The sequence below is a fragment of the Onychostoma macrolepis genome, chromosome 03 (assembly GCF_012432095.1).
Source record: "Onychostoma macrolepis isolate SWU-2019 chromosome 03, ASM1243209v1, whole genome shotgun sequence".
In the NCBI taxonomy this organism is placed as follows: Eukaryota; Metazoa; Chordata; class Actinopteri; order Cypriniformes; family Cyprinidae; genus Onychostoma; species Onychostoma macrolepis.
Genome location: NC_081157.1, coordinates 44,981,913 through 45,009,667, shown reverse-complemented (window position 1 = coordinate 45,009,667; position 27,755 = coordinate 44,981,913). Strand labels below are relative to the sequence as shown.

Here is a 27,755-nt window from a genome sequence, read left to right as displayed (position 1 = left end):
AGAAAAGAAATTAAAAAGGGCAGTTGATTTGTTTACATCTATATTGCAGATGCTAGTTTTGGTTTCAATAAAATATGTAACCTTTTCTGGGTAGATGCTCCATCATTCACATCACTGCCATCCACAATCTGCAGGTTCAGCCTCCATTTCTATTTTCTGGGAATTTCTGGACTTGTCTTTCTGGACTCATTACCTTTTCAAGGGACACAAACAGGAATAGAACAATTATCAGCAAAGATATGAACAAAATAGACTACCATAGGTTAAACATATTTTTAAAACCCCAAAGTCAGATCCTTTAGTGTACTGTACCTTTATGCAATATGCACATGTATGTGCTTATGCACCCACCATAGGCATGTCACCGACATGTCAATGTACTCTGTGCAATATAACCAAGTACAGTACTGTATTTGAGTAATTCCATTTTGTGCAGCTTTATAGTTATAATCTAGACTAGACTACATCTCAGAGATAAACATTATAAATTCGCTCCATTACTTTTGTCAGCGAGCTTTAATTAATTTTAAAATGTTGCATTGCTTATCCAGTGAAAACAATGAGCTTACAGTATCTCTATACAGATTAATCTGCTCAATAGTATATAGTTAAAATTAACTTTAATTCGAGCAAATTGCAAAACACATGAATGCAGCTGTAACATTAATCATAACATCATATATAAAACACTGACAGGGAATATCTGAAACTGATCTATATAGTGACAGAGGCTCTTGCAGTCCAAATCATATAACACTTAGTTTCTATGTAATATTAGCATGTCAATTTTAATAAAGCGTTGAGTATATTAGTGTAAATTACCTGCACTGCTGCAGCTCATTTTGGGCGTTTCATCCAGTGCTCCACTCAGTGATGTTGCTGGTCTGTCTTCGTGCCCGTCAATCATTGTCGTTTAAACTATATGTGAAGGTGCTGGTACATTTGTTATCCTTCCACTTGCTAAGAAAACGCAGATGACTGTCTGTTTAGCTGCAGCCATTGCTCAGACTCTGCCGTTGGCGAGGATGTGTTTGAATTTTGGCGCATGCGCAGAAGCGGTGCATGTAGTATAATGAATCGTGTTTTAGTACAATTACGATAATCGCAATGATGAGAGCGCATATGGACAAACAATTAAATGAAGTGGGTTTTTTGGAGGTTTTTTTCCCATAACTCTATTATACATTCCTTTTTCTACAAGTAACTTATCCAATCATTGACATTTAGGCTTAGTATATTGGCTTTTTTTTTTTTTTTTTTTGAACATGTTGCATATTCATGTCTACTTTTTCCCCAGAAAGCTGAATTGAAACAATGGATAAAGTTAAGCAAAAAGTAATAAGTTGAGCCAACTTAAATTTTAAGGCAACCAGCTTCAGCAGATTTTTGAGTTCTCAACTTGTCATTTTAAGTTTATACAACAAAACTTTGAGAATCTCCCACAAAAATAAGTTGAGAAAACTCAAAAATCTGCTGAAGCTGGTTGCCTTAATTTTAAATTGGCTCAACCTTTCTCTTTTTTTTACAGTGCAGTATCTTTTAGGCATATATGGCTAATAAACTTGCATATATCAATTCAATATATATTGTTAGCAAATGGCCAAAACATATAGTACCAAATAAACTTTTGATATATAGTGTTAAAATATATATATAATCATATCATATAATACAATATATCATTTTAATTGTTACATATACATACTTTAAATTAGAGGTCGACCGATTCATCGGTTTTGCCGATTAATCGGCACCGATAGTTGATTGCCGCAACTATCAGTTATCGGCAAAAATCCGTGCTGATAGTTTTCCGGTTTGCAACCGTTGCTGGAGTGGCTGAAAAGGGTCCGCTGGCATTATAGAGTACGAGAGCGGCCTCTAGAGGCGGAAATCACTGAGAGCACGTGTTGTTTATGTATTGTGCATTTTTCAGCAAAACGTTTGTCTTTCTGTGGCTCTAATAAAGTCTGAATGCTTCATATAGAGAGCTGTAGTATAGATCGCGCGTTCTCTTTGCTTGCTCTGTTTTTTTAAACACCGAACTTCAAACTCATTTATGCCACATTGTTCATTCTTGAAGCAAACTTATGTGGTGATTAAATAAATTGTTTTAGACCGCCACTTGATTTGAACACAAAGCACCTGGTGTGTGTGTGTGTGTGTGTGATACCTCTGAGTTCTCCTAGACGCAGTGCTGCGCTTTTGCGCGGTGACTTTTTTTTTTTTTTTTTTTTGATAATTATCAAGTGTTAAAAATAGAAGCAAATAAAGTGTGTGAGTAGTACACATACAATATCCATATGTATGTAATTGTAATGCTATGGCCTTGTGTAGATATTTAAAGATGGCCATCTTTAAGCATGACTGTTGAAATTAAATGGTAACACTGAACAATAAGAGTCCATTCGTAGCATTAATGAAAACTGTAGAAGTATGTTTCCTTGTTAGTGTGTTCATTTCAACATTCACTATTAGCTACTAATAGGCTACATTTTTAAATTTTAAAGTTTCTTCTTTTAACATTAGCAAACTATGAAATAACTTTAATGATCAATATAGTAAATAATATTAATATTTCTATTCATTTACAAAGTATGGTTCAGTACCGTTACTGCTTTTTTTTTAAAATAGTAAAGCACTAGCTTTCTTTCAGTATCCATTTTGAAAACTATCGGGTGATTAATCGGTATCGGCCAGTGTGGTTCAACCTAGCTATCGGTATCGGTAAAATCCACTATCGGTCGACCTCTACTTTAAATATAGGTTTATATACAAATTTTACTATGGGAATTTCATATATGTTATAAACATATATCGAGAAGATGGATATATGTGATGATAATAATATATTGCCTTACATGTAACATATGACATTATCACTGATATAGGGACATATATGTCATACATTACATTTCCGTATGGGCATTGTGCCATATTTCCAAATGAAACAGGTTTTTCATTAATATGAAGTCAAAATATTCTTTAGAATAACATGGACTTATGAATCGCCCACATTAAGACCAGGACTATGTTTTAAGATGTGAATTAATACATAGATACAGCCTGGTTTCTAGTGAAAGTGCTTGAACATGTTGTGTGGTACAACTCTGCCTTACAGTTTTAATTAAACACTCAAAAGTGTGCACTTCCATCACCACTGAAGCACATACTTTCACTGTGTAGCAGAAGTATGTGTTTTGGGAAGCAGCCATGTTTGGATTGGCGTGACCTCGGTCCTCACAGCGCGCCTCTCACTGTTTCCTCGGACACTGGCGTTTGATTTAGAGCTGAACAACCATCCAGATCTCCTAAGACAGTGACGGGACCACACACACGTCTGAGACAAGAACAGCCTGTACACTTCCCTCCCTAAAAACTGACACTTACTGTCACAAAACTGTGTAGAGGCGAGCGGCGTGTGCTGCGATGACAGTTATCTTCCCCGCTACACCCACGCCATTCCCTGCGCATCACTCCAAACACTCGCTCTCTCTCTCCCCCTCTCTCTCCCGCGCTCCTCTCAGACAAATGAAAGTGGAGTAGATTTAGCGGTGTACAGCGGCTCAGGGGGTTTAATCTCCTGTGACTGCTATAATGTACCTTTCTTTTGCATCCTGCTTTACTCTCCAAATTCTGAAGGGCTGTTTCAGCATCAACAACACCTCACAGGAGTACAGGAGCGGTTTAGTCAAAGCCCAAACGTTACAACACGACAAAGCACCATCTGTGGTTGTGTTCACAGAGAAATCACTGACACACAACCGCTGAGGGAACTACTACACATCCATCAGAAATACTGTACTTACTGGATTACAAAGAAACATCCATCTGAAAACACAAGAAAACCTATTTAAGGGTGAATTTCGGTCCCATGTCAGGTCACATTTCATCCCAAAGAATATAATCGAATAGAATAGAACAACATCATTTGTTTGAAAAAATGTTTGAGTTATACAGAATTTATCCACTATTTTATTAATATTTTTCCACTAAAATAAAAACAAAAATAAATTAAGTTAAATTAAAAATAAAAATAAAGATAAAATGAGAAAAATAAAATAACTTTTGTATAAATTCTGGAATTTAAACAACATATTTCCATTAAAATACAATAAAATAATAATAAAATAATAAAAAAAATAAAATAAAAAAACTTGTCTATAAATTCTGTATAATTTAGACCATTTTTCCCCCACTATAGTAATGAGAATGAGATTTTTTTTTTTTTTTTGTGCATTACAATCAACTTTGTACAATCAACAATCAAATGGCAAATGCATTTAAAAATAATTATTGTTTCTGTATTTTAATATAACAAGTCCGTGATTTTTTTTAGGGTTCAGGAGTTTCACCTTTAAATAATTAATAGTTATGAATAAATAAAAATATCACATTTAATAAGAATTTTCTTGAACTAAAAGTTCTAATTTAACAACAAAAAATAATACACAAATGTCATGCAATAAATTATTGAACAAAGAAAATGAAAAAAAAAATCCTAAAATTGGCAGAAACTGAAAAGAAAAAAAACAAAAACATTACAGACAAGCAACATTTCACAAATTATCAAGTCAACTTGATTAACATTCATTTGTTGAATTTGCAGTGTTCAAATCCTCTTACAAACCGACAAACCGAGCATGACGTCAGACGAAACACACATCTATCCTCAACAAGTGCAGCTGCAGGACAAGTTTTAGTTTCAGAGGTTTGTTCAAATCACACTCGCATGAGCAACAGTACTAGTGATGCTGGACGTAACAAGCACCACTAATCAAAGACATGAGCATCAATTCTGTGAATCATAAACTCATTATGTGAGTCAGACAGAAAAGCCTCATTACATGTATGAAACAACAAGAGCAAACAAACAAACAGCAGTAATTGTGAATAAATGCATGTCGTCCAGAGAGAGAGAGAGAGAGAGAGAGAGAGAGAGAGAGAGAGAGAGTACTGAACTTTGAAGAGTCTAACAAATGACCACAACACACACACACACAACTCATCCTCCACTGTAAATGGTATCATAAACATCGCCATCACTCATTCTCGGTCCATTCAAAGCACTATACTGCCATGATTTGCACACTATAATGTCAAAGCATCACAAAAAGTGACTAGAAATATAAACAACGCAGAAAAGAGTCAATCAGAACAGATTAAGAACAGCACCGCACAGAAACTCTCTAGCTGTTCATCTCTACAGACAAATGTGAAGATACTCACAGACGCACAGGATCCCGAGCGATCAGCACACGCTCCACACCACAACACACCCGACGATCCGACAGATACACTATAGAGAAACACCAGCGTGAGTGATGGAGCGAGAGAGAGAGAGAATGGGAGGAGAATCACACACACACACACTCCTCTGACAGCAGCTCTGATCCTCACACACTCCGCTGCATTACACAGGATTCACTGTCTGCACATGCTTACAATAACTGTGTGCATGACAGGGGTTATATTATTTTTAATTTTTTTTTTTTATGATGACAAAACAAATACCGAAAATACTGAATATGTAGTTTTAAGAACATATATTTATAAATCTAAAATGTATAAACATAAATCTGATAAGTGTGGCTGAAATTTGCAAAAACCTTGAATATAATCTTAAAATATGAATATATTCAGTTCTAAAGCTACATACTTTTACAAAAAAAAAAAAAGTTATAATCCTATAAATATATATCTACAAATCCAAAAACACACACACACTTACACTACGTCTAAAAGATAGGTATAATTCGGGTTATGGCTATAACCAGTAAAGCCGGTTCTGTGATTAGTAATAAATCTCCATCACCTGCTTTCAGATGGAGCAGCATTTAATACAGAGCCGTAGTTCACCGACAAGCTACGTAATTCGTGCTCATAATCGCAGATGAATCGCCTGTGATATTGAAAGTGATATTGCGTAGCTTGTCAGTGAACTACTGCTCTGTGTATTAAACGCCGCTCCATCTGAAAGCAGGTGATGGAGATTTAAGACTAATCATGGAACCGTCTTTCCTGACGAGATGCGCATGACAATCGCATGCAACATATCGTGCAGCCTTAATTCAGGTTGAGTTATAAAAATCCTAAATATAGGTAGAAAGCCTGAAAAATGATATGAAAATCCTAAATAAAGCTATAGCCATAAATCCTGAAAAAAAATCCTAAAATGTACAGCTGTATATAAACCCTAAATAGCAAGCTATAAATCAATGTATACATGCACATCATACATACTTCAAATTAATTACATATTTTCATATTCAATATTCATGTAATATTATTTATATAATACTTTAGAGATCCCCTCTAGTATTCAGTCAGTTAACACACGTTTGTGTTGTTGCTTTAATCATGTCCTCCAGCAAACCCCTCCTCCTCTCTACAAACCATCTAGATGAAGTAACAATTACATGAGCAATTAGCCGATGACGTGTTTAATCGTGTGGTGTGTTAAGTGCTTGCACTGCTCTTTACATTCACAAACGAGAGCGACAGTCACAGACTGCTCGATGCAATCATCCATACGTCTCTCTGACATGACTTCTGACTATCAGCATCAAAGTCAAGCCAACTGGCAGATTATTCTGGCTCACAACCGGAAAAGACTTTCTGATTGACATGCAGTGATATTTCACAATTTTTTTTAACACACATTATAAATTAAGAAATATAAACACATCACACTTGTAGGCTGCACATACTTAAATGTTTACATTTTAGAAGTTGTCTACACAATCGCTACTGTATAGTACTGATATGTATCCCTCCCGGGATTCTCCTTCACACTGAGCAGATTGAAGACCAAACACCTGCGCACGCGCACACACACACACACACACACACACACACACACACACACACACACACACTCTTCCCTAGTGTAACTCATTAGCAGTCTGGCACAGTGAAATCACAGGAGCCAAATAAACGGAGGGGACGTTGTGAACGGCTCCGACGCTCAGTGTTTACATGTGAAATCCCTCAGGAGAAAAGCAACTATCCGAGAGCGTTTTTGCAGGAAAACACACGCTGATCTGATCCGCTGCAGTACTGGAGACACACGTGAGCACTAAACACAGTTCCATCCAGAATGTGCCAGAAAACCATTAGAGGATGAAGAATGCTACCAAAATAATAAGAAAAGGACGACACTACCATATTCAAGTATATAGTTTGGTTTTGTTTTCTACTTTGAAGCAATTTTCACTCAGAAATTGCAAGCAAATTGTACAAACAATTAAAGAAGTGGCAAGTAACAATGAATTAAACATGAAATCCTGAAGTAGAAACACTGAGATACTGGTAACTCCAATAATCTGTTTTATTTCAGATAGAAATGATAAAACTATAATTTCAACACTAGGTCACTTTCATTTTTTCTTTCACATAAAAAAAGTTTGGAAGCTTTTTAAGAAGCATAAAGCCACAAAGACAATCTCTCAAACTTTCTAGACAAACTCGCACCTTTGACTAAAAGCAGAACGAGACGCACAGGCTTTTGCATTTGCCGTTTTAACTCCAAGATCTGAGCTTTACCTCGTTTCACCGCAGTAACTCAGTCAAAACTGCCAGAGGAAGAGTTTGTTCAGGTGCATTTGGAGGTGAAGAGCAAACACAGCATCCACAACCTTTCCGTAACCTTTCCAGAGGACTGGGATTACTGGATAAAGGTTTTAAATATGCTATCAGAAAACAACAATGGGTATCATTCACTACACTCTTAAAAAATGAAGGTTCCAAAAGAAGGTTTTCACAGCAATGCCACAGAAGAATCATTTTTGGTTCCCCAAAAAAACCTGTCAGTGAACAGTTCTCAAAAGTGAGAAGAACATTTTAATAATCCGAAGAACCTTTTTCCACTATAAAGATTTCAATGTGGAATTGAAAGGTTCCATTGATGTTCCAAGCAATGTTCTTTATGGAACCATCAATGCTAAAGATGTTTATTTTATTGTGCAGATGTGCACACACAATTTTGTGTTAAATCTGCATGCACACTTTTCATGAACAAATCATGATTCACTTTTGTACTAAAATTGATGTGAAACCAGTGCCTACTGTCAACTGTTTAGTGACCAACATTCTTCAAAACATCTTTTGTGTTCAATAGAAGACAGAAACTCATACTGGTTTGGAACAACTTCAGGGTGAGCAAATGATGACAATTTTCATTTTTGGGTGAACTATCCCCTTTAAATGATTGAAATACTGCTGTAGAGGTGCTTTATATGGTTAGCTACTGCTCTTTGTCTTTGTTTTCTTCTTTTGAGAGGCGATCTAATTATGTGTAGCTTGAAACAGAGGGAAAATTGACTGGCCTTTGCTGCATTTCTATAGACGTTTTGCCCTCAGGTCTCCACTCCAATCACGTGACTGAAAACCATGAATTATTAGTGAATGAGACCCAATTTCTAGCCAAGTGCAACTGAAAATAAAACTAATAATGTTCACAACATTTTTTTTGTGACTTGAGAAACTAGTTTCAAAGTAGCTTTCCCAACACTGAGCACCACAAAGACATGATGACTGAGCGAGTGAAAACTTGAAGCAAAAGCCCTCTCAGAAACATCTGCTCACGGTTTAATGTGGCGCTAATCAGGACGAGAGGCCGATCAGTCCACATCAGATCTCACACTGCGGAAACGTCCATCTTTTCCCTCCACACACCCATCTACTGCGGTGGCGGCGTCTTCCAGCAAATGAAATAACGAGGGGTTTCCATAGTGACAGCAGAGGAGCGCGAATCTGACTCGTGTGAAGGATGAAGCCTGTTCTCCAGGGGTCCCCGGGGAGCCCACAGCTCTATATCTTTCTCTTTCATTCTCTCTCTCTTCTCCTTCTCTCTCTGGAGCAGCGTGTACTTCAGTATGTCAGGGGTAAGTCTGCGCGTTCAAAGTGTCAACTCAAACTCAGAAGTGTTCGGCATCATTACTGTATCGCAGAAACCACGAGTAAAGGTTCGGTGTGACAACCGTCTCTCTGAACGGGTTTCTCTCGCCTGACCTCCCATTCTCGCTCAATCGCTCCCCATCTATTTTTTATTTCACCTATATTTGTCTTTCGTGAAGGCAAACATACCTGCGAAACCTCGATGGAATTGAAAGAAAGAAAACAGGTAAAGAGCGAGCGATCAGACAGTCAGACCTTGGCCATTTACCTGAATGAGGAAGAAACACAGTGTTGCTCGAAGGTCACTGGTCAGATAGTCGGCTCATAACAGAGGTTTTACTTGTTTGTTTTGAAGAAAAAAGAGAAAATAAAACTTCCTCTCTGGTCCACCCAGAACATTTACTGAATCTAAACTGCGAAAGATGATTTAAAGACCTCCCACATCTCTCCTGCATTACACAAGAGATCTCAAACTGTGCTCTGGCTTGCTGAGATGCCAAAGTCTGCAAACAACAATCAGAGATATGAACTCAACATTTGTCAAATGATCTGAGCTGCTCCACCAAAAAAAAAACATTTCATTACTTGAAATAAAACTATACTAATAAACATGCCAAACCCCACCCACACACACACAAAAAGTCTATAAATTTATAAATGGTATCTTACTGATACTATAACACCAAACCAATCCTTAGTACACAACACACCCCACTTACTCCCTGCTGCACTGCTCTTTTATTAACACATCAGTGACTGGCTCTGATTGGCAGCACTATAGCATGTCTGTACTGCTCAGCACATGAACTCAATGCAGGCTGCATCATCTCTCTTCTACATCTAACCACAGTCAGGCCCGTAGCCAGCTATGAGGTCACCGAAGTCCGGACCTCGGTAGATTTGTCATGTTCAAAAATAAAATTAGTTCTCTGAATGACTAATTTGCTGTTAAACTCCTCATATGAATGTCTGCATGACATGTATAATTGTATAAGACAGCTTGCAAGAATGTTTAGCGTCCATCCGTGGTATGAACAAGATCGCTGCGAGACACTGCCGGAGTGAACGAGGCTTGAGGAGGGAGTTGTGAGTGAGGGCGTGGGTGCAGCCTCCATGTTGCCAGATCCAGCTATTATAAGCGTCGTTGGACTTGTCTTTTTAATAAAGTTAATAAAGTAGGAAGTGGCAGTTATCTTAATTGTAAATGATTTTAAATAATTTAGGTTTACTTTCATATATTTTTTGGTTTGTGTTTGTTTTAATAGCAATAACTGGCAACACTGATCGCCGGCACTTAAACTGACAGTAATCAAAAGTCCATGGACAGGTTATTGCGTTCGGTAAGGCAAACAAAATATCATTATATTATCTTTCAGAAAATCTTATCTTTCAGTATTTAACACTAGTACACAGATCTGTAAAACAAGTAGGTTACAGAATTAAATGAAATAGGCTTCACAAACACTAGCCATGAAGAAGTCTATGCTATGTCATTTAGGCCCGGTTTCACAAACGGGGCTTAGCTTAAGCCAGGACTAGGCCTTAGTTAAATTAATATATTTAAGCAACTTTTACAAAAATGCCTTAGAAGAAAACATTAAGGTGTGTATCTTGACACAGAACAATGACACTGACATATTTTAAGATATGTCAGAGCAAGATATTTTCAGTTGAGACAGCTCAAACATGCATTTTAGTCTGGGACTAGCTTAAGTACTGTCTGTTAAACCGGGGGTTCGTACAGTAGTTAATTTTCACAAATTATGCTAAAAACATAAGAGCACTAGACAATGTAATCAGCTATATAGCAATGGTTATTAATAAAATCTACAACAGTAATACGTATTGTTGCATGAAGTATAAACAGCTGATAAAATTATCCACCACTAAGTATTAACAAATTTTGATGCAATATAGGGTATGATTTAAAAATGATCATGCCTCCAAAACAGAGAAAACATCTTTCATAAACATCTTCATGTCTCTCTCTTGTAAAGTGTTTATAGTGTATATAATGAGTTGTATTTGTAGGGGTCATTATAGCACAATTATTTAACATTCCCCACCCCCGGACCTCACTAATTTTCAAAGCCGAGATACAACTATTTGAAAATCTGGAATCTGAGTGTGCCAAAAAAAAAAAAAATTGAAATATTGAGAAAAATCGCCTTTAAAGTTGTCCAAATGAAGTTCTTAACAATGCATATTACTAATCAAAGATGGAGTTTTGATACATTTACGGTAAGAAATTTACAAAATATCTTCATGGAAACATGATCTTTACTTAATATCCTAATGATTTTTGGCATAAAAAAAAATTGATCATTTTGACCCATACAATGTATTTTTGGCTATTGCTACAAATATACCCTAACGACTTAATGTATATTTTAAGTGTATTGTCTATACTGCCATGTTACAGAGTCTTGCACCTAAGGATTTCACCGCTGGTGCACTCGTGTACACGGTGTGAAACAATAAAAAGATTTGATTATAGTTGCTTTATAGCCTGCTTATCTCATCTTTATCTTGTTTCAAGGTTTTTGAGATTTTTGCTGGAAAACAAAAACAAAAAGATTAATTAAAATCTCATCAAGGAGTCATTTTAGTCTGTGTTCTAATCCCTTTACTGTGGGAATGTTTCTAAAGCATTAGACGCAACGGAGCAGATACTTTATCTGAACACACTGCAGATTATCCATAAGTGTTTTTTACATAACCATATATTTTCGGTTAACACAAACACTTCAGTCTTTTTGCCTTCGTTTCCATCTTCCTCCCGCTCTCTGCTGTGTTTCCTGTCACAGATCGCCACAGGTGACCAGTTCATTGATCGCGACACACACACCATACAGGAAACAGCTGTCAGACCCGCCGAGAGCCAGAAAAACAGATATATAGACGCAAAGGCAGGGATATATTTAGCACGCAAGTCCTGCGACAGAGCATGAAACACAAGAGTGATGAACAAATGAAGACTGTGAGCAGAGACGGGTTTCATCAGAGACACACACACGTTACTCCGTCCATTGACCTGGACACACAGACTGAGCCATTATGAATAATTTAAGACCACTAGAGCATCCAACTCGTATTTCATTAGCGTCAGCATTCTCACACACTCCGTCGCTGATTGTTTACATTACGGCAACGGAGTCACAAACACAGCCTGTTCAAATCTCGCACATAATTGGAGAAATAGTTCACCCAAAAATGACAATTTGCTTGCTTGTTTTTTCTACATCAGATTTGGAGAAATTTAACATTAAATCTGCAGTGAATGGGTGCCGTCAGAATGAGAGCCCACAAAACATCACAATAATTCACAAGAAATCCACAACACTCCAGTCCAGCAATTAACATCTTGAGAAGCGAAAGTAGACATCAAATCAATCAAGACGTTTCTAACTTCAGACTGTTGTGTCAAGCTAAAATAAGAGTCCTTCATCTATAATATTGCTTTCTCCAGAGAAAAACTTGTCTCAGCTGAATGAGAATCTGCATAGATCAAGCACCATTTACAAGCCAAAAAACAGATCTAAACAAACCTGTGGGTGGATTTTGAAGTGAGAGACAACAGGAGATGGACTTTTTCACTGGAGGAAGTGTTATTATGGATTATGTACCAGACAGAAGCAACAGTTTGAAGTTAAAAACATCTTAATAGATTTGTTTCTTACAAACACACAGCTTTTCACTTTACAAGACATTAACTGATGGACTGGAGTCATGTGGATTATTGTGATGTTTTTATCAGCTGTTTGGACTCTCATTCTGACGGCACCCATTCACTGCAGAGGATCCATTTGTTAGCAAATGATGTTAAATTTGATCAAATCTTTTGGACTACTCCTTTAAAAAGGTTAAATGAAGCACACAAGACAAAGTTAAATGTTTTTGCATCAAAAAGCCTGAGATCGCAGCAGCTCCCAGCATGTGCACTTATGAGACTGCAGAAACTGTTACTAGTCACAAACACCATGATCATTTTAAAAACATAAAAAAGTCATCAAGTATGCAAACTTTTTAGTCAGTGAAACGGAGTAAAGACTGCAACTGGTGGGATGTGAGAGCCTGTCTTGAAAGCACTTAAAACTTGCAAATTTGAGTTTTAGGACTTTCAATACAGTGAAAAATCTATGATTGTGTAAAGTGTGCACTATACGCAAAACGAAAAAGTGAGTCTTTAAATATGCACAAAAATAAAAAAGGCTGTCTTGCACCTGGATTGAACTCATTTATTATTATTTACAGCACTTTACACATGTATGACTTTCTTCTGCCCTTAAAAAAAACTATTTCCACTCAGAAATTGCAGTAAATTCCACAAACAGTTACAAATAAATTACAAGTAACACATTAAATGTCAAATTTTGAAGTAGAAACACTGAAATAGTATTTTCTTTGAAAATGCGCTCAAATTTGTTTACAACTACAAAAGGAGATGTTTTGCTAAATGTGACTGCTCCCAAAAACAGTTAACTGGTGTGAGTTAATAAAATTATGACACACATTTCCATACAGCTTCACGACAGATTTATCTGAACTTAAACTGTGCGAATTGTAGTGAAAAGTGAAACTGATCACAGTTTAGTGAGATTCAATTTCAAATGGTAACCACAAAAACTACAACACAATTGAAACTCCCGAAGAAACTGAACTTTAGCCACTAACAAATCTTTCCCTTTACTCAAAATGTATAAAAAGACATACCCCCGGTTTCACAGACAAGGCTTAAACCTAGTTCTAGACTAAAATGTAAGTCTTAGCTGTTTCAACTGAAATGAACTTGCACTGACTGATCTTACAATATATCAGTGCCTTTGTTTTGTCTCAAGATGCACACCAGTAATGTTGTTTTTTTTTTTTTTCTAAGCATGTTTATAAAAATTACTTAAATGTCCTAATTGAACTATGGCCTAATCCTGGTTTAGTCTAAGCCCTGTCTGTGAAACTGGGCCTTAGTCTTAATATTTTCTCCAATGCAACGGATGCCGAGAACTAGAAATCTGTTCAGTTTCGGTTAATGCAACAAAAATATTACATGTTGTGTAATGGCAACCAATGACACCATGCATGAAAGACTATTGAATAAATGCAGACTTTTTTTAAAAAATCTGGGCGTAGAGATTACAGTGAAGTTTTACGAGTCATGAAGCGTATACAAGTAAACTCTGTTCTGTCAGTCCAGACCCCTGGAGACAGTAAAGCTGAAGCTTGCAGCGCAAACCTTGTATCATCATCATTCCAGGAATCTGTGTGAATTCACAGGTTAAATCTCACCGGTGAACTCGTTCCTGCTGTTGGTCTGCCATGTGTCTACACCCGAGCGTCAAGCGGCAGCAGCTGCTGGCCGATGATTCACGTAATTACACAAACGTGTGACGAACAGGACACTCCAACATTACTCTATTACCCTCACAGTACACAGTACAGTCAGAACTGGAAGGTAATGTGCTTCACTGTCATGAAAATAATGGCTATATCCTACAATGCAATGTGCTCAACTTTACTTTCCATTTCAAGTGTGATGGTACCAAAAGAAATATGAATGATTTTAACTACTAATCTACTTTTTGACTCCTTGTGTTATCAGCTGCCAAAAGTTAGTTGATTTAGTTGAAAAGTTAGACTCTGTGGCTGTTTTATGGTGAGAAAGATTGAACTAGGATAAAATGTACAGTAAAAACTCTATATACACAAGTCTTTTTTTTTTTTTTTTTGCTAACATGAATAAGCAAATCAAATTAAAAGAAAAAAACAAATCTTAGGGGGTTTTAAAGGTAGTGGAGCAAGGCTATTTTCATGGTGAGTATTGGTTAAAATCCCCCCCAAAAAAGGACATTTTAAATCTATTTTTGCTGATAAAATAGAAAAAGATTATTCAAACATGAAGAAAAAAATAATTTAATTTAATTTAATTTAATTTAATTTCATTTCATTTCATTTCATTTCATTTCATTTCATTTCATTTAAAACTCAATGGGTTTAAAAATAGGCTTTAAGCAAAACAATTTATTTCTTACTTCGATCTTCTGATTTTGGGGTGAAATTACACTGTAAAAAGTGCTAAGTTGACAACTTAAAAAAAATTGAGGAAACCTCAATTTTCTTAAGTTAAGTTAGATTGAGTTTCTTCAATTTTTTTAAGTTAAGTCAACTTAGCACTTTTTACAGTGTACACAATTTTCATGACAGGAAATGCAACACCTGCATTCATGCATTTGACCAACACTTTTATCCAAAGCAATTTATGCAGCATACAAGATAAACAACTCAAACAATAATATGCAACATTTTGGGAGGTGATCACACAAGAAGATGCTAACAATAAGCATTGCATTGTGGGACACAATTTATCAAGCAAATTCCAATCCATCCATACAATAAAATTCACATACTGCACATTTCAATATACCTCAGAAAAGAGCTGTACGGATGCATATCACACGACAATCAGAAAGTTCTCACTTGGATTCATGTGGTGGGTGTTTTATAAAGTGTGCGTCCTTTTACTTGATAAATACATATACTTATATCCGAGTCCTTTCCGCAAAGATTAAAAGCACAGCATTATCTCAGACGGCCTAGCATTGCTCTTATCTTCTCCAGAGTCCTGCAGATGGATCTTTAGCATCTGTGGACGACCTGCGCTTACTGACACATGAACACCAGAAGCTTCAGGTCCCACCTGAGCTGAAAAAACTCATTAAACTTTATCGTAGAAGCACGCTGGTTATCTTACAAATGTTCCTCTGCCTGTTCAGAGGATGAAGGAGATAAACGTGTTTTCACATCGCCAAACAGAAAACACATTCACTCACGCTTCAGCTTCAAACTGGACTATAAATCGCTGCTTCTGGCACCGGGAATAGCAGCATTATTTAATCTAGACAATATGTTTCTGATTAAAAAATAGAAGAAAACAACTGCAACAAATCTTCAGATGCTTTTAAACAACTGCTGCAGTATATAAAGAACTGATTTTACAGCATTATAAAACCAACAGCAGAAGAGGGTTTGTGAGCTGCTGCATCTCTCACACACACAGAGAGAGAGATCGACCTCCACAGGCTCTTCTGTGCATCTCTGACTGTTACGAGATAAACGACACTGGATTTCTCAGGCCAGTGGTTCTCAAACTGTGGGCCTCAAACACAGTAGAATAAAATAATAATAAAACAATGAAATACTTCACTTTTTGTTTAGAATTTGATATTATATAATTTTAAGTTATTTTAATTTGATAAGTCAAATATAAGTTAGCCTACATACAAAATATTAAATATGCAACCAAAAAACAGGTCCAACATCAAAACAAAAGATAATAAATCCCACATACCCATACTTGCAAATGTATCAAAAATAGATTTACTCCTTCACAATGTGAAGGTCATAGGACTGAAATGTTGTATTTTTGATACATTTGCAAGAACGGATAGTGTGCTGGATTTCTTCTTTTTTTTTTTTTTTTTTGTAAAAATGCATGTGTACAAAATATGTAAATATCTGTAAAGAATGTATTTTTGTTTGTTCAAAAAAAGGGAAACAAGGCCTATACATCAAGAACTATAATATAGAAGGAAACTTTGCATTGTGACTTGATCCATTCTGAAAAAAACAAAGAGCAAAGAGAAACTGCCTGTTTGTGTGTCAGTGAATCAACCCACACTAATGAATACAAAGCTCTCCTCCTACATTTCTCTTTCTATCATATGAAAGATTTAAAGCACCAAAGAAAAAGCACAACAAACATATGAAGCCAAAACACAGCGATGAAGCATCAGCATGCCTCCTTAACAGAATGAACAACCAAACTTACCTGGTCGCTCACCTGACAGCAATTTACACGCTACGCCAACATCTGTCACATCCTCCCGCCCTTCAAAATAAAAGCTCCAATTAACACACACACACACACACACACACACAAACAAATCCTTGTGGAGCATTTGCCCAGCGATCAAGAAGCAAATTGACCAGCAGCTCTACTGAACCGAAAACGAAGAGGAATCAACTGTTTTTGGAATCGATTCCCAGGCAGGTGTTGTGCCCATTTTAGACCCCTGCCAATTTATTACCCCCTTTTGGCCTAATCCAAACTCCTCCTAAACCTACCAATACTAGGGGGGTCAGAATTTGGCACAACACCGGCATTTCCATGTTCTACCAAGATCGTTTAATAGGCTAGTTGCAGATCTCGCAAGCTTTTCATTGCCTAGTTTTGACAAAGTGACATGTTACAACTTATGCAAATATTTTTTTCTGCTTTGCAATACTAAACGTTCATTCAAAGTTTAAATAAACTTTGAAACGCAACTTTATAAACTACTTCCTGTACGGAAGCCTCTGACCAGGAGGAATAAAACGGAAGATTGCCTGAGCTCTTTCATTACAATTACCTGACAGACTTCAGTCCTTTATACATGGCGATTTTGACATGTAGGCTACACTAGTTTACATCATGTGAATAAACAAGCCTACTTTGTCAGGCCTCTTTAAACACGAACCGCATGTAAAGTTAAACAGCGTGTGCACATATGTGTTGCCAACACAGTGTTAAAAAGAAGGGAAAAAAACGTAATTTTTATATCAGTTTTTTTTTTTTTTTTTTTTGGATCCGTATTAATCCTTACTAATTTCAAATACTGTTTCTGAATGTTATAAAACATAGCCTACATGTTAAACATAATAAGGTGTATCAAGTTTCTATGGAAACTTATTACCTTTCCTTACCTGAGGCACAATAAATGAGCGTTGGAGAACTCAAGTGTCTCCGTTGACTCCAGTTCATCCCCACAGCTGAATAAACGATAAAAACATAACTTTACTCTGAGCTTTGACCTTAGCACAGACAACCAGCCCCGCAGCCATGACAACCTCACCACGGTTACCGGTTCCCGCGCGCTGGTGGCAGTTAACATACCAGTTAACGTAAATGACAGGCTTTAAAAACGGAACATTAACAGGGCAGGCGAGCGCTGAAAAAAGTGTGTGTTCGAGAGCAGGAGGCGGATTTCGGTTTGATTATCCTAATGGCTGGAAATAGCACACCTGAAGCCAGCGCTGACAGAAGCGACGCGGGAAAAGTAGGCTGGATGATAATTATAACTGAAGAAGATCACATCATGATGCTGTAGGCTACTACTAGTCGCGGGTCACTTAAAAGCATCAGTTTAAGAGGTAATAGCATGGAAAACGCCATTTGATGAACTGTGCTGCACTTTAAATTTCCTTCCAGAACATTATAGAAACATGTAGCAACAGTATATTGTGGAAAAGATCAAATTGAGGAAGAAAGCAATACTTATAGTTAGTTAGTCTTAGAAATAAATCCATAATTTTATTCATCAAGGATGCTTTAAATTGTCCAAAAGTATTCTAAATAAATATGTTCTTTTGAACATTCCATTCATCAAAGAATCCTGGACAAAAATGTACACTCGAAAAAATGACCGTGATTTTAACGGTAAAAAACTGAAAAAGCTACGGTAAAAACCTGTTAAATAGTTAACGGTACGTTCCCCTAATATATACGGTGAAAAACTGTAATAGACATTTCAGACAATTATACGGTGAAATACCACTTTTGGAAGTGAAAAAGAATGTAAAATTTACACGGAAAAAATGTAAATTGACGTTCCCGGAATTCCCTGCGTTGCATTTCAAATATTGTTTGAATTTGATGTTTTTTCTTTGAAATAACTAGGTTTCTTCTTAGTTTTGTTTATTAGGGTTGTATGTTACATCTAATGTTGTTAAATTAATGTTTATTGCATATTTCAGTTTAATGAGTCTCACCATGATGGTGTTTAGTGCTTGTGTGAATGACACTGTGCACCTTCTATATATGTTATTATTTAAAAGCTGCTTGTGATGGGCTTTGGTTCATCATGTGACTCTCATCACCACCTGCATTTGGTGGTTATCAGTGTATTTCAAAGGTACAAAACAGATTTCAGTACTTCAATAGGTTGGTATATTAACATTATATCAGTTAATGAAATTACAGAATTTAACTGTAAATTTAAGTTAAAACCTAAAATGTTGCTACCGTATATTTTACGGTAGAATTCTGGCAACCACAGCTGCCATTTTTTTACCGTAAATTTTTACGGAATTTTTTTTACGGTGTAGGTTTTCACAAAAATATGAAGCAGCACATTGCAGCAATGATAATAATAAAAAATGTTAAGCAGAAAACCTGCATATTAGAATGATTTCTCACGGATCACGTGACACAAGGGAATAATGGCATTAAAACCCACCTCGGTCAACGTTTAAAGATGCTACAAAGCTGCAAATATGGCCCATTTAAAGGTAGGGTAGGTGATTTCGGGAAGGCTAGCGATAGCAAGCCAGCTTTAAAAGCATAAGATCCCACCCTCCCTGCAAATCACTGTCCAAAGCCACACCTCCTCAAAACACAGGAACACGCTCAGGCAGAGCAGAGGCTAAGCAGCGACACGATGAGAGAGCTTCAATGCTGTCAAATTACCTCATGTCTCATTCACCACTGAGAAAACATTACAGTACAAAGTGTGTAATATTACACTGTAAAAAGTGAAAGATGACTTAAAAAAATTGAGGAAACCCATTGCCTTAAAATTATTAAGTACATAATTTAAAAAAAAACATTAAGTGAACTTGACAATTCAATAAACTATCATTTACTCAAAAATTTTAAGGCAGAGGCTTCCTAATTTTTTTTAAGTTAAGTCAGCTTATCACTTTTTACAGTGTAGAACCTTTCATTACCACTGGAACGCACTGATGACGTATCATGTCTACGCTGTCACGACATCAAAAGAGGATTAAGTAGCGAATGTGAAATATAACAATTTATTAGAGAGAGTCCAAGCAAGACAGAAGGCAAGAGTCAAATGAAGCATGTGCAGAATAAAAGTCACTCTTGGCAGTGCAGGGACGCAAATGGGCAGCCGTGTATCTCCCGGGAACATTCGGAAAAAATCCAAAGGAGACGAAGAACAGGAACAAGGAAACTCGAACACAGCGGGAACACCAAATGATCTGACAACACAGGACAGATAGCACAGGTCTTAAATAGCAGAGCTGATGAGCTACAGCTGGCGCTGATCAACCCGTCAGCAGCAATCACAGACACGCCCATCCCCCTCACACACACACACACACACACACACACACAGAGCGAGAATGAGTCAGTGAACCTATAAACTGTGACATACGCAAACAGGGTGCGCAGCGATATACAAATACATATTTGACAGGCAAGCAGAACAACCTATAGTAATGTTCGGACCGAACATTTTGATTGGACGAACATTTTATGGTCCTACACCTTCCACAGATGATATAAACACACATAAATAAATTTAGACGACCTTAGTGATTTCTATCTGTGAAGAGACTTTCAACCAGCATAATAAAAAATGTTTTTGAACCAAATCACCTTCCTACCTTTAATCGTGTGTTTATTTAATTATTTATTTTACAGCTTCATGAACCCAAACACATGTCCCAATTTCACCTTTACACATCATCTCATCTCATTTATATTATCTTCCCTCTCTTATTCTTCATTCTTTCGCTGTGTGAGTCGCATCAAAGCCAGAGTGATTGGACGGGAAACGCGAGTGAAAGCGGGCGCTCGCGCGCTCACAAACCCATCTTAACAAGCTAATTAAATCTGTTTTTTACAACACTCCCTGCTTGTTTATTTGTGTACCGCCGGAGCAGCTGAAATTACACACACCAAAGACTCGTCTGAACTTCTGATCTAGCCTCTTCCGCGGCGCACGTTGCGCTTCTGCGTGACGAAGCGTCCTAATGAGTCCGACCCATGGTGACGTAAGCCATACCAGAGGTTAAAGAGCAGCTAAAAGTGCTGCAAAACATCTAAAATACAAAGAATGCTCAATAAAATGTTTCAATGAAGCTACTGACTATTTTTATCATTTCATTTTTTCCCTAAAGTCCACTTATAATGCAAGTCAGCATTAGCTACCAACAAAGTCGTAATTAGTTTTTCACTACCACCTTCCCTCTTAAAAATAAAGGTGCTTCACGATGCCATAGAATAACCTTTTTTGTCTAAATGGTTCCATAAAAAACCTTTAACATCTGAAAGGTATCATAAAAAGGTAAGAAAGAGATGGTTCTTTGACTGAATGATTCAAAAATGGTTCTTCTATGGCATCCCTGTGAAGAACCTTTTAAGCACCTTTATTTTTAAGAGTGTTCTCTCTGATCTTTACAAGATAACAGGCTGTTTTTGCTGTTGTATCTCAAATATTTCCATATATAAATGACCTCTGTTATGTTAATTTGTCTAAACACCATGTACTATCATTAATCAGGTCAGGCCTCTATCTTAGCGAACGCTAATTTCATAGCTAGAATTGTATGTATCTTGAAATCATGCACAATAAATAAGAGTATGTAAGTATAAAGAGTATTTATCTTGATATTTAGGTGATATTTATCTTAATTTAACTTTTCTTCACACATGTGATTCACTGGCAATTGGTACCAATTCCTTGGTAACCAAACACACTTTTAATTAAATCAAAACATAGCCTATAAATCAACCACAACTTTTAATAACATTTTACTTAAAGCAAAATTGTTTGGTGTGTTGTAAATTATTCCACAGCTGTGGGACAGTCGTTTTCACACAATAAGTAGCTGAAAATGCACAAAGAGATATTAAAATTATTACTTTGTTCACCCTTTGCCTAAATCATCTTAGTTTTATGAATGTAATAATATTTAATGATAGATTTGCATAGCCTAAAATTGAAAGTCTGAGTTTGGGACAATGATAAAATATACAAAATAAGGCATTTGAAATGAAGTGCAAATAAATGACGGCATGAAAAAAATGTTTTAGGCAACTTTACTGTGACTTTCATATAATAAAATGGGTGGGGGGGGGGGTACATTTGTATCAAGTTGAATAAAAATCAAATGCTATAACACAAAATTGCTTGTAGTTGAAGACGAGTCATTTTTGATGTTTTAGCAGATGTTCTGGATGGACTGTGCAGTTCTGCACTTGGAAAGTTACATTATGTCTACAAATCAACCTTGTTATATTTCAAGAGATCATGAAAAATCATGTTTCCCATGATGTGATCCCTTTATTCAGGCATACATGACTCAGAGATTTTCTGCACCATCATTTGGTTTCTCATCATGCTCCTGACACAGCGGGTGAGATTCATCCAGCTCAATCTATTTCCACAGAATTGGACTGTTTCTGGACGAACGGGGCTGTCCGCTCTCATCCTGTAATTTTAGGGAGTTTTGAGTGTCAGCCAGTTCTGTCCTGCTCAGCGTTTGCATTATTCATGACTCTGCTCATTATTCATGCGTGTATTTATTAGCACTCTGAGGTACAATTAGGCCGGCTGATTCTGAATGTGCTTATCTGTGTATAAAACTGAAACATTTCCCACCAAAAATTACATAAACAAATCAAACAGAGCAATATCCTCTGACCAGAAACAGCCATTAGCAACTTTGTGTTTTGTATGCTTTGTTGCTGTACATTGTTTTTCAACAACGAGATAATAAAGACTCAAAGAACATTGATATCAATATTCATGTAGGCTATTACGGATAAGTCTAAAACTCCCCATCCACATACATGAAATCTGCTTGATCGTAAATATGTTAAATTAACAGTAAAATATTGTATTAATCAGTGGTTCTCAACTAGAGGTCCTTAGAAAACTTCCAAGGGGCCTAAAATGACTTAAATTTAAACAAAACAAGCCAAAACAACTGTAAATCAAGATATTTCCACTTTAATTGAGTGCTATTTAGTGTATTTATTGACTGATTGATCATCATTATCAACTGGATAGGTTATCAAAACAGTCATAAATGTACAGAAAAAAGGATCCAAGTTACCGTACCAGATCCAAGCCAGTTTAAAATTATTAAATTATACTAATTTTTTTTAAGGTAAGTGGTTGCAAACAATTCATTTTAGCTACATTTATAAACTAAAAACATGTTGAAAGTTAGTCAAATAAATTAGTTTATTTAAATGTAGCTAAAATAAATTGATTGCAACCACTCAATGAATCATTTTTATCAGTGAGCTTTGTTTTATAGCATTTCATCTTATCAATCTCAAACCATGAAAAAAGTAATGAAAATTCACAAAATCATAAATCAGATAGCTAGATAGATATAGATCAATTACAAATTGGTGTTAAAGCTGCTGTTAAATGGTGCTATTTGCAATTGAAATGACCTTTAAACAGCGGCGATTTTCAACCTCCATTAATTTTATCTTTTGAAAAGATAATATTGGCTAAAATATCCAGAGTTAAATGATTTAGCTCATAGGGGTCTGGCTGAAGAAAGGTTGGGAGCCTGTAGTCACGGAAGACCTGATGGATTCAGAAATAACAAAGCTGACGGCGAGCTTGTCTTTCTAACCAGACGAGCAGGAAAGTCGATCGTGACGGCGTGAGCGCGACTCTTCGGGCCTGTAAGCAGAGCTCTGTGTCAGTCGAGGGTCATCAGAATACTAACAGCACTCCTGATGTCCAGAGGTCAGACCGTGAGTGACCGGAGCATGAATATGGTGAATTCTGCAGGCATTTTAATACGATGTTGAGTCTACTGCCATCCAGACGCCAGAACCGGCACTTTGACATGATCAAAGTGTGCTCAACTTCTCTTTATAACTCTAGAAAGCCTACTACTTAACTACATGCCTTCTGTCATCTGACTGATAGTTCAGACTTTTTTAGCAAGTAAAAGACCTTTTAGTAAATTATACAAAAGTCCAGCTTCAGCTCGTGCTTCATGTGTGTTTAATGCTGTGAAATATGTACTGATTTTTATCAAGTAAACGTAAGAATAACTGATATTGTTATAATATTTTAAGATAAACTCTTACTGGATCCATCCATCCATCCATGGATTCAGTTTTCTGACTATGATTTTATGTCAGGCTTTACAAGCACATGCAAACTTTTTTATTTTTTATTGACTGTATAAAAATGTTCAATACACTGTTCATTTTTACAAAATAGATTTTTCTGACTATTATTCATATGCCAGGTTTTACAAAACACAAAAAACGTTTTACTGATTGATTGGATTCATTCATTGATTCAATTGTTCGTTCATTGATTCAATCAATCATTAATTCATTAATTCTTAAGGATTTAATAAACTGTTCCATTAAAATCGATTTTTCTGACTATTATTCATATGCCAGGTTTTACAAAACACAAAAAAACGTTTTATTGATTGACTGATTCATTCATTCATTCATTCTTAAGGATTTAATAAACGGTTCCATTAAAATAGATTTTTCTGACTGTTATTTCATATGCCAGACTTTACAAAACACATGCAAACTTTTATTTACTGATTGATTTATGCCCTTTTTTGTAGGTCAATAAACTGGTCAATTAAAAATAAAATTCTGTTTATCATTTCATATGTCAGGCTTTACAGGGCTTTCCTTTTGTTTCAGATAGAGCTGTTTACTCTATTCACCCCTGGATGTTATCAGTTTGCAGTCTTGTTCTTGTTTCTAGTTTTAATGTAGAAGTGATATGTCATGGCATGACTGTGAACATCAGCGCCGGCAGTACATGAAAGTATTTAGACATGATGTTATGAAGGTCCAGATCTTCTCTCTCTCTCACACAGACAGACTCATTCGTCTTCTAACTCATAAACTTTATCATTCAAGCATCTTTCCCCTCACAAGTTTTCTTATATTACCTCAGGTTGTTGCATAATGCTGCTGCTTCGAGTGAAACGAACGTGGTTTTTTTAGTGATTCGTTCACAATCTGCCTGCCAGTTGTCAATTAAAACTGCATATCCGTCCAGGGAGCTAAACTCATTAGCTCGCGAAGAAAAGAGAAGAAGCCTGGAACTTTCATGGCTGTGTCTAAATTAGACATGCAGATCATTAGACCAACTCAAACAAGTTTCGAGTCTGTCGGAGAAGAAAAAAACTCAGTGTGTTCAAACTCTTCCAACGAGAAGCAGAAATGAGCAGCAAGAGGAAGAGATACTGGATCTGTTCTGAATCGAGTCAGCTGCCTGCTGTCTACATAGGAAGCTACATCCTAAGACAGCATCCTATTGACAGAGACCTTCATAAGTGACTGGATATGCATCAATCTGCATGGCAACAACTTCACATGCAATATTAATAATGGACATGGCATTTGATTAAACGACTGATTATAATAGCATGGTTATTATATTTAGAGGGATAGTTAACCCAAAAATGACAATTTTATCATTTATTCAACCTCCTCTTGTTCCAAACCTGTATGACTTTCTTCTTTCTGTTGAACACAAAAAGTGATATTTTGAAGACTGTTGGTGACCAAACAGCTGACGGTAGCCATTGACGTGCATAGTATAGGGAAAAAATAATAATAATTGGAATTCCATGTCTATCGTCAACATTCTTCAAAATATATATTTTTGTGTGTGTGTGTGTGTGTGTTCAGCAGGAGGAGAAAGAAACTTATACAGTTTTGGAACATGTGAAGGAGGAGTAAATAATGACACATTTTTTATTATCTGGTGGACTATTTAATTAATATATTAAAAACTAACTCAAATGAAACAAAATATATAAATAAATATATAAAAAGTATTTTATTTTTAGCTAGTTGCCAACATTTCTTATTTTCACTTAGTTTAACTTGATGTTCTAAAATAACTAAACCTAAAAATTGAAATCAATATCAATAAAAAACTATAATAGATATTATTACAGATATATTAAAGACATAACTATAATAGTATGTAAATAATAATAACAAAGAAATTATTACCAGTGTGTCAGGCTTGTGTTATCAGAGCAGGGAGACGCGGAATATAACAACTAATTCAATCTTTAATGATAAGCTTCACAAACATACAACCACATAAACCGCTCATGACAATATAAGACAGAACACTGTGGAGAGGGAACACAGGACTTAAGAATACAAGGAGATTAGGAAATTAACTACACAGGGCTGGGGACTAATTAACTAATAAACACACAACTAGGACAGGAACGCCAAATATGGTCACAAGAGGAGGGGAAAAACACAGGACACTGAGACAGTCTGACACAGTGTTGTTTTAAAATTAAGTTTTTGTAATTTTGTGCGCTTTTGTCATTTTTATTCGTTTCTGTGTTTATATTCAGCTTAAATTTTTTGATAATGTCATAACTTTAATATGTTTAAAATATTTTTAATAATTGTTAACAATTTTAATAATTTTAGTTCTTCTACTTTTTTCATTCACATTTTCTGAGTTTAAGTTTTTCATCTAATATTTATATTTTATATAATTTCAGCTTTATTTCCATTGATGAAAATTATTTTTAATAATTTTAGTTTTAGTGAACAGAAACAACACTGAATCCAAGCAAAAAAAAAAAAAAAAAAACAGCGCACACAAATATTTGGTAAAATAATCCAATTTTAAATGTACTGTAACCCTATTTATCTATACTTTTTAGTAAAATTTGTATTATAATTAATATTTTATTATTATTTTGTATTATCATATTCGAATAGCTTCACATGTCAGAATATAAAAAACACCATCTTTGGTGAACTTTTTCACTGATCCTGTTGCAATGCATTCTGGTACTGGACTCCATTAACGGATAAGTATGATGTCTAGAAATGTGGGAATCTCGTCATTTTGGATCAGAGCAGGACTGGACAGATCAAACTTCAACTAAATCCAGACAGTGAATGTGATTTATAATTGAATGAGACACATCACACAGGTTTCTCTCTCTCTTCTCTGTATCACAGCAGCGTGTGAATGTGAAAACGTCTCAGCGTGAGTGTGAAACCAGGATCCTTCTGCAGGGAAACACATTATTTTTTTCCGTATTAATGGGACTCTTGCATGGATTCTTGCAGGACGGTCACAGAGAACACAAACCTATCAACATCATTATTTATATATTCATATATTCACATCAGTCTTTACAACAGAAGGTTAAAATATGCTCTTCATTAACATTTAGGGAGGCTGGAGCAATTATGATAATTTGCAAATGACCTCTACTGATTAAAAAAAATACCTACAGTATGAGTGTTTAAATAGCTACAAAACCACAACCAGCAAGAAATTGATTTATTAATTAATTAATTTCACTAAATGGCTGATGTTTCCAAAGTCAGTGAGAATTCCTGTTAAATAACTGAATCTCAGAAGTGACCAAAACAGTTGTGATTATGATTTTTTTTTTTTGCCAGATGACTCTTGATTCTTCAGGAATCTCTTTAGGATTTGATTCACTTCACAAAGCCGGCATGCTTGTGTTTGTTTTCAAGCGAGACCCCCATCAGACGGACCCTGTCTTTAGTCCTGATAGCGGTTTCATCGATTCGATCATGTGACTCTAAAGACCCCCATCACACAGATGATTATCCAATAGGATCAAATAGCTGCTCCAACAACAACAACCAATCGATCCGGATGTTCAATAAACACAAGAAACGAATTCTAGGCTGCTGGATTCATCTAAAGACTAAAGCTGGCTGTCAACTATATGATTTTTCAACAATTTCGCCATTTTGAGACAAATTTCGTGATTTGTATTTATTTATTTATTTAATCATATGGCAAAAGGATCTTGAACCACTTACACAATAAATTTAGCAATGTCTGAAATTATAATGTACTAAGAGATATTCAAAGATGTTCATATTAGCTTGTCGATGTGGTATGCTACATAAACACATATATTTAACATCCCAGACAACAAAGACCACTGATGTTGGGCTGTCTGCTTTGGCTTTTACTCAGTCACTGAGTGTATGAACAATCAATCAAGCAAGGCTTTACAAGAAAATGATCTCACATTAC

At 36.0% G+C, this 27,755-nt stretch overlaps 1 protein-coding gene across 13 annotated transcripts in view; it reads right to left on the bottom strand.

Moving 5' to 3' along the window:
• Nucleotides 1–27,755, bottom strand: part of rbfox3b (RNA binding fox-1 homolog 3b) — a 307,431-nt gene that overhangs the window by 193,084 nt on the left and 86,592 nt on the right. For 6 of the 13 annotated variants that reach the window (XR_009269999.1, XM_058769581.1, XM_058769579.1 and 3 more), the window contains exon 1: nucleotides 16,718–17,469. The exons of 1 other annotated variant lie outside the window; for it this stretch is intronic. Coding sequence is in view for 9 of the 12 variants with exons in the window: in XM_058769581.1 (XP_058625564.1) it covers nucleotides 16,718–16,847 (130 nt within the window). In the remaining 3 variants the exon portion in view is untranslated. Of the gene's footprint in view, nucleotides 1–5,226; nucleotides 5,292–16,717; nucleotides 17,470–17,631; nucleotides 18,312–27,755 lie in introns of those variants that run through there. 6 more of the 13 variants (XM_058769578.1, XM_058769580.1, XM_058769577.1 and 3 more) reach the window with 6 other exon arrangements.